This window comes from Macaca thibetana, chromosome 7 (assembly GCF_024542745.1).
Source record: "Macaca thibetana thibetana isolate TM-01 chromosome 7, ASM2454274v1, whole genome shotgun sequence".
Taxonomy (NCBI): domain Eukaryota; kingdom Metazoa; phylum Chordata; class Mammalia; order Primates; family Cercopithecidae; genus Macaca; species Macaca thibetana.
Genome location: NC_065584.1, coordinates 68,615,919 through 68,629,219, shown reverse-complemented (window position 1 = coordinate 68,629,219; position 13,301 = coordinate 68,615,919). Strand labels below are relative to the sequence as shown.

Genomic DNA, 13,301 nt, shown 5'->3' with positions numbered 1-13,301 from the left:
GCTCCCGCGGCCACCTTCGTGTTAATTAGCAATAGAAGTTAAAAAAATTCACAAGAATTTCTATTGGCTTCATCAAAAGCATTCACTTCTCGCCATATGTTCTTCAAATATGAAAAGTTGTAAAAAGAGTTTAAAATATCATAAATTTTCAGAGTTCAAATTTTTTAAATATTGAGAAGTTATCCCAATTCCTATTGAATTAAGCCCGGGTATACAAAAAGAATTAGAGCCATTTTGACCACCAGGAATTTTCCTGTTAGTGGGGTGCAACGGACAAGGGAAGTGGAGCAAGCGAAAAACAAGATACACTTGAACCGGAAAATACAGACTAATCAGAGGATTAGGTGAAAAGTGCTACAGAATTCAGAAAAGCGATGTCACTGCAGGATGGAGTTCCTAATCATTTACAGCAGTGTGAGACAGCTGTAGGAATTGTCTCACTGCATATGCAAATAAATATACATGCTACATCATAGTATGTACATCTTAAATTTAGCAAATTCAACATTAAGCATGTTGCTTAGCCTGTGATTAGTTCTTTCCTTGGTAATTCACAAAACAAATTTTTTTCCCCAATTATCCCAGTTGTTTTCCCCCAAATTAACATTTTGGGTTTTCTCAAATTGTTAACAATAACTTCTCAACTTTTCATGCCTGAGCCGGGCGCCGTGGCTCATGCCTGTACATTCCAGCACTTTGGGAGGCGGAGGCCTGGGGAGGATCACGAGGTCATGAGTTTGAGAGCAGCCTGGCCAACATGGTGAAATCCCGTCTCTACTAAAAATACAAAAATTAGCCGGGCTTGGGGGCAGGTGCCTGTAATCCCAGCTACTCGGGAGGCTGAGGCGGGAGAATCACTTGAACCCGGGAGGCGCAGGTTGCAGTAAGCAGAGACTGTGCCACTACACTCCAGCCTGGGCGACACAGCAAGACTTCATCTCAAAAAACAAAGCACACACACACACACACACACACACACACACACACACACAAACTCTTCATGCCCTTTCACAGGAATTTAAGATCATGTTCCAAAATTTTTTTTTTTTTTTTTTTTTTTTTTTTTTTTTTTTTTTTTTTTTTTTTGAGACGGAGTCTCGCTCTGTCACCCAGGCTGGAGTGCAGTGGCCGGATCTCAGCTCACTGCAAGCTCCGCCTCCCGGGTTCACGCCATTCTCCTGCCTCAGCCTCCCGAGTAGCTGGGACTACAGGCGCCTGCCACCTCACCCGGCTAAGTTTTTGTATTTTTAGTAGAGACGGGGTTTCACTGTGTTACCCAGGATGGTCTCGATCTCCTGACCTCGTGATCCGCCCGTCTCGGCCTCCCAAAGTGCTGGGATTACAGGCTTGAGCCACCGCGCCCGGCCATGTTCCAAAATTTTAATTGTGGTAGGTTTTTTTAAAAACACGTCCCTTCTAATATTTGAATCAGTTTATTCCATTCATCACATAAATCCAGTATAAAACTTCCACGTAAGCCTTTGAAAACACTAAATTGTCTAATTTTGAGGAGTATTTTGCAACAGTAATCTTAATTTTTCCAGCACTAAATTTTCCCTTATGTGAAATCAGGTCCTTTATGTGTAGATTACATTCTTGCCCTCATCACTACCACCAAGAAAAAGGTGTCCAAGTTCACCACACAAGTCAAAAAGTAAGTAATTGGCCAATTTGTCAAGGTTGACTTCTCCAACCACAATAACGTGAGGCTTTTAAAGTATGTTTTTGGATAGAAAGGAAACTGATATTTAATAAGGACCCACTAACTATTGAACACAACATCCTACTGATCCTTCTTCATAAAGTTAAATTGCCAAGGCTCCTAGGAATAGATCCTATGGAAGCAAGGAGAGAGGGAGAGAGAGAGTGTGTGTGTGTGCGTGTGTGTGTCACAGAGACAGTTTTGCTCTTATTGCCCAGGCTGGAGTGCAATGGCACCATCTCAGCTCACTGCAACCCCCACCTCCCGGGTTTAAGTGATTCTCCTGCCTCAGCCTCCCAAGTAGCTGGGATTACAGGCATGCACCACCACGCCCAGCTAATTTTGTATTTATAGTAGAGACGGGGTTTCTCCCTGTTGGTCAGGCTGGTCTTAAACTCCCGACCTAGGCCGGGCGCGGTGGCTCAAGCCTGTAATCCCAGCACTTTGGGAGGCCGAGACGGGTGGATCACGAGGTCAGGAGATCGAGACCATCCTGGTGAACACAGTGAAACCCCGTCTCTACTAAAAAACTACAAAAAACTAGCCAGGCGAGGTGGCGGGCGCCTGTAGTCCCAGCTACTCGGGAGGCTGAGGCAGGAGAATGGCGTGAACCCGGGAGGCGGAGCTTGCAGTGAGCTGAGATCAGGCCACTGCACTCCAGCCTGGGCGACAGAGCGAGACTCCGTCTCAAAAAAAAAAAAAAAAAAAAAACACTCCCGACCTCAGGTGATCCACCCTCCTTGGCCTCTCAAACTGCTGGGATTACAGATGTGAGCCACTGTGGCCGGCTGTGTGTGTTTTGTTTTGTTTGAGGCAGAGTCTCACTGTTGCCCAGGCCAGAGTGCAGTGGCAAGATCTTGGCTCACTGCATGCAACCTCCAGCTCCCGGGCTCAAGCAATTCTGCCTCAGCCTCCCAAGCAGCTAAGACTACAGGCGCTTGCCACCATGCAGGACTAATTTTGTATTTTTAGTAGAGACAGGGTTTCATCATGTTGGCCAGGCTCGTCTCAAACTCCCAACCTCAAGTGATCCGTCCACCAAGACCTCCCAAAATCCTGGGATTACCAGTCCAACCATACATGGAAACATTCTTACACTTGCTGAATAGGCTCTACTATTATCACACTCTCATGCCTCAGGTACTGCCTAAGGTTGAACACAGATCTGTAATAAGATCAATAAGGCTAAGTATGCTCACAATCAGAATTAAATAATTGTCAATCTTCTTCCCTGTTATTCATCTCTACATTTTTTTTCCTTCTATAGTACTTTCTGCTTTCTAACATGCTATACAATTTATTTATTTATTTACTTATTTATTTATTTTTGAGACAGAGTCTCACTCTGCTGCCCAGGCTGGAGTGTAGTGGCACAATCTCGGCTCACTGCAACCTTCACCTTCCAGGTTCAAGCCATTCTCCTGCCTCAGCCTCCCGAGCTGGGACTACAGGTGTGTGCCACCACACCCAACTAATTTTGTATTTTCAGTAGAGACGGGGTTTTGTCATGTTGGCCAGGCTGGTCTTGAGCTCCTGACCTCAGATGATCAACCCACCTCAGCCTCCCAAAGTGCTGGGATTACAGGTGCGAGCCACCATGCCCAGCCAATGTACTTATGTTTATAATCTGTATCCACAATTCCTCCCGTGAAGCTTTTTCAGAGATAACTTTTTTTTTAGAGACGGGTCATGCTCTGTAGCCCAGGCTAGAATGCAGTGGTGTGATGACAGCTCACCGCAGTCTCAAACTCCTGGACTCAAACAATCATCCCGCCTTAGCCTCCCCAGTACAATTTTTTTAATTTTTATTTTGAGAGACAGGATTCTTGCTATGTTGCCCAGGCTGGTCTTAACTCCTGGGCTATAGCGATCCTCCCACCTCAGTCTCCCAAGTATCTGGGATTACAGGCACAATCCACTGGACCTGCTCAGAGATCTTTATTGTACACTGGTATACCCAAGTGCCTAGAATAGCACCTGGCACATAGTGGGCACTCAGTAAGTATTTGTTGAACTAATGAATGATCATTGCTCTTCTGGAAGCCTACAAAATCCACAGAAGCAGGAATCACAACTATCTTGTTCTAGGCTTTATTTTCAAACCCTAGCTTACTGCTGATACACAATGGAAGCTCTAAAAGATGACTGGATTAAAGTGGTAGCTTGAGTTAATTAATACACCGGGCCCACTAATGCTTTGTACAAGGAAGATAGATGCCTGGCTGAGATTATTTATAGCATTGTTTCTGTGGGAAAGTGTTTTGGTTTTTTTGTTTGTTTGGGACACAGTCTCACTCTGTCACACAGGCTAGAGTGCAGTGGTGCAATCTCGGCTCACTGCAACCTCCTCATCCGGGGCTCAAGCTATCCTCCTGACTCAGCCTCCCGAGTAGCTGGGATTACAGGCGTGCACCACCACTCCCGGCTAATTTTTGCATTTTTAGTAAAGGCGGGGTTTCAACATGTTGGCCAGGCTGGTCTCCAGCTCCTGGCCTCAAGTTATCCACCTGCCTCAGCCTCCCAAAATGCTGAGATTACGAACATGAGTCACTGTGCCTGGCCTGTGAAAAAAATGTTTTCTGAGCTTCCATTTGTGTATACATATATTTATAGAACAAAACTGGTTCCCACACTGGCAGTGCAGGTAGGGCAGAACCAGAAGCAGGACAACACACACAGACACCACTAACAATAGGGCCGCTCCCTTAGGCCTGGTCTTAACCAGCTCTAGGCCAGGTGAAGAGGCTAACTCAACCATGACTGCCTATCTGTCTCGCTATTGCTTTCTTTTCTCTAGTATAGATGCTCAGGGTCTAATCAGAGACTGATTCTCAACTGGCGCGACCAAGGGACAGTTATATTATCTCCAGTCTCAATTTCCTTATCAGTAATAACAGGCATTTTTATCCACACTTTTAGTTTGTGAGGAATAAGGCATGTAGAGGGTTTCACAGAGGGTCGGGAACAAGATCAACCCCTAACCAATGTTAGTCATTATGATTAATGACTTTTCCTAGTTTTTATTTTTGTCTTCCTTCTGCTCACTTTAGCCTAATCAGGGTGGGCATGGTGACTCAAGCCTGTATTCCCAGCACTCTGGGAGGTAGAGGCGGGCGGATCACCTGAGGTCAGGAGTTCGAGACCAGCCTGCCCAACATGGTGGAATCCGGTCTCTAATAATACAAAAATTAGCCAGGCGTGTTGGCAAGCGCCTGTAGTCCCAGGTACTCGGGAGACTGAGGCAGGAGAATCGCTTGAACCCGGGAGGCGGAGGTTGCAGTGAGCCGAGATGGTGTCACTGCACTCCAGCCTGGGCGACAGAGCGAGACTCCGTATGGAAAAAAAAAAAAAAAAAATTAACCTAATAGAGGAAAGCACGCGCCCACCCCCTCTCTGAGCATGCGCACCAACAGAATAGCCGCGCCCTTTTCTAATTAAACCATTAACCAAGGTGAGGGTAAGGAAGAAAAGGAGGCTTGGCTAAGTCCCACCCTGATGTGATCAGGTTAAAACTGTGTAAGGCACATTACATCATAGGTTAAAAGGCCTGGAAAACTCCGAGCTCTCCTTGCCAGAACTGCAGGCTCGCGGGCCAAGTCTCTGAGAACTCAGGGATTGTGAAACCCGCCCCGGCTCTGCGCTAGCAGCGGGATCCAGGCACCCGCAGCTAATTGGGGAGGGAGGTGACTGCCTGGCTGACTTTTCATTGGCCCAGAGTCACAAAGGCTGCAGGTTCTTCCCCCTTCCGGTCGCTGAGTGGTTGAGGCCGGAAAACAACGCTCATCGTCATTGGCTGAGCCCGGCTGTCAGTCCTTTCGCGTCTCGGCGGCGCGGCACAGCCCGGCGCGGCCTGTAAAGCAGTCTCAGGCCTGCTGCAGGGAGAAGATGGCGGTCGCAGTGAGAACTTTGCAGGAACAGCTAGAAAAGGCCAAAGAGAGCCTTAAGAACGTGGATGAGAATATTCGCAAGCTCACCGGGCGGGATCCGAATGACGTGAGGTAAGGGCTTAACAGGAACTCGGAGCTCGGAGAGGCAGCCCTCTGGTCGGGGTGAATTGGGGGCGGGGAGGGCGGCCAGCCTTCAGAAGGCTGGAACCTCGAGGCCTGTTCGCGGGGCGGCGGGTAAAACCATGTTCTCGCCGAGGTGGAAAAGCCCCAGGCCCCCATCGTAGAGCGCTGGTCTCAGGTTCCTGAGAAAGGAGAGCGAGTCCTGGGTACGCCGGCATGGTTTCTCAGGCCTGTGAGAAGACCCAGACTACTGATTCCCGCCCTCGGCCCTGCAGGCCCGGAACTGCAGCACAAAGCCCCTTCCCGCTCTGGCGGGCACCCGGCCCGGGGCTGGCCCCGAGACCCTGCCGGGACGCCACCAGCCGCTTCACCCCAACCTCTTGCCCACGTGCAGCTTCCTCGGGGATGGCGGGATGGGGACCTGATTCAGGCTTTTCAATGTGTGGGGGCATCGAGGTGATTATAATTTCTGTGATACAGGTCCTGGAGAAACGAGGAAGTTAAATGAAATAGTACGTCCTGTCCTGTTTCAGACACTTGGGTTTATTTGAAACTATCTTTTTGGAACTTTTGCGATTTTCTCCTTGGATCCATATCTCTGAAAGTAATTGGTGCAACTATGTGTGTCTGCATATGATCTTGCACTGATTTGTAAATCTCTTACAGGCCCATCCAAGCCAGATTGCTGGCCCTTTCTGGTCCTGGTGGAGGTAGAGGACGTGGTAGTTTATTACTGAGGTAAGATTTCCTTTGGACTTTACTCATGCTGAAACTACTGGTACTTTACTTACAAATATATTGGCTTGCACAAAACCTGTGATAAAATCGATAACCCAGTGTTTGTTGTTTGTTTAATGCTTGTGATAGACTAGGTTTCCGTATAAATACAGTTATCCTGAAAAACTGGAGGTCGAAGAATATATTAAGTGTACCAATTTTGAGTGAACTTAATTCTTATAGTTTAAAGTAACACTAAAAGCATTTTGGGAATGAATGCCCATTTAAGGCTACTTTAGTTGGAAAGGTTTTTAAAATTTCAACCATATTCTCTTGTCAAATGGAAATACCGTTTATCTTGTATTTCAAGTGCTTTATGTTGAACATTTTAAATTTCAGGCGTGGATTCTCAGATAGTGGAGGAGGACCCCCAGCCAAACAGAGAGACCTTGAAGGGGCAGTCAGTAGGTAGGTCTGTAAAAAGATTCCTGAAGTCTTCTTTAGTTTCTGATGTACGACACAAATACAAATATTTATTAATAATAATGCTGTTTGAGCAATATTACAATTGAGTAGTGTGCCACTTCCCCCCCCCACAAGTTCTCTTGGTATTTGATTGAACTGAGTCAGTTCTCTCAAAACACAGTTCTGCTCTCATGATAACCCACAGTTTATCAAAATAAAGGTCAGGTGAAGAGTAAATTTGGAAAAATTGTCAATTAGTACCATTTTTTTCTGACTTGTAATTGAAATACTTAACCAGTTTGAAATACTTAGAAAATACAGGAGAGCAGAGTTAGTTTGGGTGTTAGTTCACATGTTGTATTCTTTCTCTGCTGGAGGAAAGAATAAAATGGAATGGAGACTTGATAGAACAAAGCTTCTGGAAATGAGTCCTAGAAAGAGAGGGCATTTGCCTTTGGTGTGCAGTTACATAAATACCTCTGGTCATTTAAATTAATTTCTGGCCAGGCACAGTGGCTTATCCCTGTAATCCCAGCACTTTGGGAAGCCAAGGCCAGCAGATCACTTGAGCCCAGGAGTTCCAGACCAGCCTAGGTACATGGTGAAATCACATCCCTACAAAAAGTACAAAAAAGTTACCCAGGCATGCTGGCTCATGCCTGTAGTCCCAGCTTGGGAGGATGAGGCAAGAGGATCACTTGAACCTGGGAGGTCGAGGCTGCAGTGAACTGTGGTGGCACCACTGCACTTCAGCCTGGATGGTATAGTGAAACACTGTCTCAAAAAAAGTAATTTTGTCTATGACAGGCTGGGCGGGGAGCGTCGGACCAGAAGAGAATCACGCCAGGAAAGCGACCCAGAGGATGATGATGTTAAAAAGGTATTGAGATTGAAGGAACTTAAACGAATGTAGTACCTTCACTTTACTACATTTGAAAGTACACCACTCATATGCTAGTTAATTACTGAGATTTTCTTTTTCTGCAGCCAGCATTGCAGTCTTCAGTTGTAGCTACCTCCAAAGAGCGCACGCGTAGAGACCTTATCCAGGATCAAAATATGGATGAAAAGGGAAAGCAAAGGTATTTCCCTGGGGGAAAAAAACTCTTGTGAAATAATGCAGTTATAAGGAAAATTAAGGGATTGTTCAAGTGTCCTGTAGTGTTTCTTAGAAAATGATGGGTTTAAATGAAATGGATCCTGTTGACAGTAAATTTTCTTATTCTGTTCTTTAGGAACCGGCGAATATTTGGCTTGTTGATGGGTACCCTTCAAAAATTTAAACAAGAATCCACTGTTGCTACTGAAAGGGTATTTATCCAAGTTTTGTTTTGCATCATGTATTTAAGTTATCAAAGTAGTGGATTAATTTTTTTTTTAAGCCTTAAAGCTGTTTTAAGACTTAATTGTAAACCTAAAATAAAGCCAAATGAAAACTTGGTTTAACTTTTTATAGAACAGCCTTACTTAAACATTGTGTTGCAATATAACAGTTGTTGATATTATAGCTAATAGCCTTGAAATTTAGGTATGTGGAAAAAAAAGCCTCAGTCTCCATTTCATTAAAGACAAATTGCAGTCAGTACCAAGTGCTAAGTTCTAATTAGTTGGTATCCTGAATTGAAAATGTGAAGCGGCCGGGTGCAGTGGCTCACGCCTGTAATCCCAGCACTTTGGGAGGCTGAGGCGGGTGGATCACCTGAGGTCAGGAGTTAGAGACCAGCCTGGCCAACATAGTGAAACCATGTCTCTAGTAAAAATACGAAATTTAGCCGCGTGTGGTGGCATGCACCTGTAATCTCAGCTATTTGGGAGGTGGAGGCAGGAGAATCACTTAAACCCTGGAGGTGAGGTTGCAGTGAGCCAGGATTGCGCCATTGCACTCCAGCCTGGGCAATCGGCGCAAAACTCCATCTCAAAAAAAGAAAAAATGTGACACATGTGCAGATACCTTTTTTTTTTTTTTTTTTTGGGTAGAGATGGGGTTTCATCAAGTTGCCCAGGCTGGGCTGAGCTCAAAGCAATCCATCCACCTCAGCCTCCCATAGTGCTGGGATGACAGGTGTGAGCCACCATGCCCGGCCTGCAGATACCTTTACATAGTAAAAAAAAAAAAAAAAAAATTTGAATCGGAGTTTGGCTCTTCTTGCCCATGCTGGAGTGCAGTGGCGTGATCTGAGCTCCCTGCAGCCTCCGCCTCCAGGGTTCAAGTGATTCTCCTGCTTCAGCCTCCCAAGTAGCTGGGATTATAGGTGGGCATGACCATGCCCGCTAATATTTTTGTGTTTTTAGTAGAGATGGTGTTTCACCGTGTTGGTCAGGCTGGTCTCAAACTCCTGACTTTAGATGATCTACATACCTCTGATGTTTCACATAATTAGTATGTATAATAACTTTTTATTATAATTGAACTGAAATAATATATACCTTGTGTGTATTTCTTGTAACTATTTCAACACGTAAGTATTAAAGCAGGGTACTTAACTTTTAGCAAAAGCGGCGCCAGGAAATTGAACAAAAACTTGAAGTTCAGGCAGAAGAAGAAAGAAAGCAGGTTGAAAATGAAAGGAGAGAACTGTTTGAAGAGAGGCGTGCTAAACAGACAGAACTGCGGCTTTTGGAACAGAAAGTTGAGCTTGCGCAGCTGGTGAGTGGTAATTTGGAATTCTAAGATTGGTAATCCTTTATGTTTACAAAAGCACTGATCTTTTACCTTTTCTTTAGCAAGAAGAATGGAATGAACATAATGCCAAAATAATTAAATATATAAGAACTAAGACAAAGCCCCATTTGTTTTATATTCCTGGAAGAATGTGTCCAGCTACCCAAAAATTAATAGAAGAGTCACAGAGAAAAATGAATGGTAAGTGTGTGAAGAGGTCCATTGAATTGTTCATAGCGGGTAAGGTAGTATGTTCATACGCACAAGTTTGTTTTCTAAAATACTTATGATTCAGTGATTGGTTTGCTGTGTTTGGTTTTTTAAAAAAAATAAGATATAAGATATTCTAGGCCGGGCACTGTGGTTCACGCCTGTAATCCCAGCACTTTGGGAGGCCAAAGCAGGCCAATCACGAGGTCAGGAGATCGAGACCATCCTGGTTAACACAGTGAAACCCCGTCTCTAGTCTCTACTAAAAATACAAAAAAAAAAATTAGCTGGGCATGGTGGTAGAAGCCTGTAATTCTAGCTACTTGGCAGGCTGAGGCAGGAGAATCACTTGAACCTGGGAGGCAGAAGTTGCAGTGAGCCAAGATCGCGCCACTGAACCTCCAGCCTGGGCAACAGATCTAGACTCCGTCTCAAAAAAAAAAAAGATACATTCTGAGATGCTGGTGAGTTTGTAGTATAGGAATATTTGTCTCATGGAGTTTAATGTGAAAGTTATAGACAGTGCTTATGCATCTGTATTCCTTAAGCATTTGTGTATAATTTTTTTTTGCATGCTACTCTTATTCTGATAAAATGCTAAGAAGACAAATGTGAAAACCAACAGTTTCTAGATGGAACACACATGGAAGGATAGACACTGCTAAGATGATGATTTGTCTCTTTGGGATCAGAAAAATTAATACATAAAAGATTAATCTGTTTTATCAGTTAGAAAATGTCTAGTTCTGTCTGCCACTAATTTCTAGTATGTAGATTTCCCATGGATCTTTGCTTTTATAATTTTATGTCAGTTTGTGATTACTTAATTGCCATAGTAGTATTTTGTTATAACTCTACAAAAACAAATCCAGATGAAGCTTAATGACAATTTGTGACCAGTTGTAAAATTGTGGCTTTGAATTTTGTTAATCGGTAAATTTTACACATGTAAATTTTTATTCTTTAGCTTTATTTGAAGGTAGACGCATCGAATTTGCAGAACAAATAAATAAAATGGAGGCTAGGCCTAGAAGACAATCAATGAAGGAAAAAGAGCATCAGGTGGTGCGTAATGAAGAACAGAAGGCGGAACAAGAAGAGGGTAAGGTGGCTCAGCGAGAGGAAGAGTTGGAGGAGACAGGTAATCAGCACAATGATGTAGAAATAGAGGAAGCAGGAGAGGAAGAGGAAAAGGAAATAGCGATTGTTCATAGTGATGCAGAGAAAGAACAGGAGGAGGAAGAACAAAAACAGGAAATGGAGGTTAAGATGGAGGAGGAAACTGAGGTAAGGGAAAGTGAGAAGCAGCAGGATAGTCAGCCTGAAGAAGTTATGGATGTGCTAGAGATGGTTGAGAATGTCAAACATGTAATTGCTGACCAGGAGGTAATGGAAACTAATCGAGTTGAAAGTGTAGAGCCTTCAGAAAATGAAGCTAGCAAAGAATTGGAACCAGAAATGGAATTTGAAATTGAGCCAGATAAAGAATGTAAATCCCTTTCTCCTGGGAAAGAGAATGTCAGTGCTTTAGACATGGAAAAGGAGTCTGAGGAAAAAGAAGAAAAAGAATCTGAGCCCCAACCTGAGCCTGTGGCTCAGACTCAGCCTCAGCTTCAGCCCCAGCCCCAGCCTCAGCTTCAATCTCAGTCCCAACCAGTACTCCAGTCCCAGCCTCCCTCTCAGCCTGAGAATTTGTCATTAGCTGTTTTGCAGCCAACACCCCAAGTTACTCAGGAGCAAGGGCATTTACTACCTGAGAGGAAGGAGTTTCCTGTAGAGTCTGTAAAAGTCACTGAGGTACCAGTAGAGCCAGTCTTGACAGTACATCCGGAGAGCAAGAGCAAAACCAAAACTAGGAGCAGAAGTAGAGGTCGAGCTAGAAATAAAACAAGCAAGAGTAGAAGTCGAAGCAGTAGCAGTAGTAGTTCTAGTAGCAGTTCAACCAGTAGCAGCAGTGGAAGTAGTTCTAGCAGTGGAAGTAGTAGCAGTCGTAGTAGTTCCAGTAGCAGCTCCAGTACAAGTGGCAGCAGCAGCAGAGATAGTAGCAGCAGCACTAGTAGTAGTAGTGAGAGTAGAAGTCGGAGTAGGGGCCGGGGACATAATAGAGATAGAAAGCACAGAAGGAGCGTGGATCGCAAGAGAAGGGATACTTCAGGACTAGAAAGAAGTCACAAATCTTCAAAAGGTGGTAGTAGTAGAGATACAAAAGGATCAAAGGATAAGAATTCCCGGTCTGACAGAAAGAGGTCTATATCAGAGAGTAGTCGATCAGGCAAAAGATCTTCAAGAAGTGAAAGAGACCGAAAATCAGACAGGAAAGACAAAAGGCGTTAATGGAAGAAGCCAGGCTTTCTTAGCCATTCTTTGCAGCAGAAGATTTCTTGATATAAAAGGATTACCTGTCCTTGTAAGGAGGATGCTGCCTTAAGAATTGCATGTTGTAAAAAATCTTTTTGGAAAATACAGACTGTTTGTTTACCAGACATTCTTGTACTTTTTGCATAATTTTGTAAGAGTTATTTATCAAAATTATGTGAGGTTCCAAAATATGTAAAAATGATAATAATAAAAAAAGATTAACATCCCTTGTCATCTTTTTTAAATATCCTATACTCTTCAGTAAGAATCTGTGTATTTTAATAGGCAAATCTTTAAGTCTGTTCCCTTCTAATTCTGTATCATATATTGCTTTTGTAGAAATAAATGTGTGCTTATTTCATTATTTTTGGGATGTCCTTGTTGACACTTGTATAATAAATATCCTCTTTATCATTTTCAGCTTTTAACACTAGATACTGCACGTGATTAGAATGTTTTTGAAGGTTTCCTCGTTTTTATTTGCCTTGGACAATTTTGAATTGTCAGAGTCAGAGCTTTGCAGCTTTGAGGGGGAACAGTTCTCTTTAAAATCATTTGCTATTTTCTAATCTCCCTTGTTATTTTAATCTAAGCATTTTCCCCCGTTTCTCATTTTAACCATATGTTTGGTAGATAACTTTAAACAGTATGATCTGGTTGGCATTTTCTTCCTGATCATGGGAGCGTCATTCTTTTGTCTTCATGGTTACTTGTGTGATATACATCTGTTAAAGAAAATCCACTTCTTTCTAGGGGAGGGAGGTAGAAAAGTACCTTTCAAACTTGGTTTTTGAGTTTGTGTCTTGTCTTAACTTTTGTGTTGGCTCTAACTGAAACATGCCGATATGTTTTCAACGATTTTGTTTAAGGAAGTATTGTATGGAAGTCCACAAAATGAAGGAAGTTCATCTAGGTTTTAATATGTAAGCAAGATAACACACAAGTGTACCAAGTTATTATTAACTTTGTTGTTTTACAAATTTGTATGAACTTGGAGTATCTGTTGCCCATTACTATACATGTGCAAATAAATGTGGCTTAGACTTGCGTGACTGCTTAAGACTAGTACTTGTATTAACTTTCTGATGCTTTATACAAGAGAGCACTTAAATTGCAAATGACCTTTTTTGAGTTTAACATTGTAGCTTTAGCCTTGACTTTGAATATTCATTATGCCTTC

At 43.4% G+C, this 13,301-nt stretch overlaps 1 protein-coding gene across 1 annotated transcript; it reads left to right on the top strand.

Annotated features, from left to right (window-relative positions):
* The first annotated feature begins 5,489 nt into the window (after positions 1 to 5,489).
* On the top strand, positions 5,490 to 13,168 carry PNN (pinin, desmosome associated protein). Its single transcript, XM_050798955.1, has 9 exons — positions 5,490 to 5,700; positions 6,376 to 6,447; positions 6,826 to 6,894; positions 7,699 to 7,771; positions 7,879 to 7,973; positions 8,127 to 8,202; positions 9,383 to 9,538; positions 9,616 to 9,754; positions 10,731 to 13,168. The coding sequence occupies exons 1-9, from the start codon at positions 5,588 to 5,590 to the stop codon at positions 12,095 to 12,097; spliced, it is 2,160 nt and encodes a 719-aa protein (XP_050654912.1). The 5' UTR covers positions 5,490 to 5,587; the 3' UTR covers positions 12,098 to 13,168.
* Positions 13,169 to 13,301: the final 133 nt, after the last annotated feature.

Excerpts from the sequence above, each read along its gene's own strand:
- PNN (XM_050798955.1), top strand. The coding sequence starts at position 5,588 with ATGGCGGTCGCAGTGAGAACTTTGCAGGAACAGCTAGAAAAGGCCAAA. Across the intron at positions 7,772-7,878 it reads AGGATGATGATGTTAAAAAG|CCAGCATTGCAGTCTTCAGT; the intron begins GTATTGAGATTG and ends CTTTTTCTGCAG. Across the intron at positions 9,539-9,615 it reads AAGTTGAGCTTGCGCAGCTG|CAAGAAGAATGGAATGAACA; the intron begins GTGAGTGGTAAT and ends CCTTTTCTTTAG.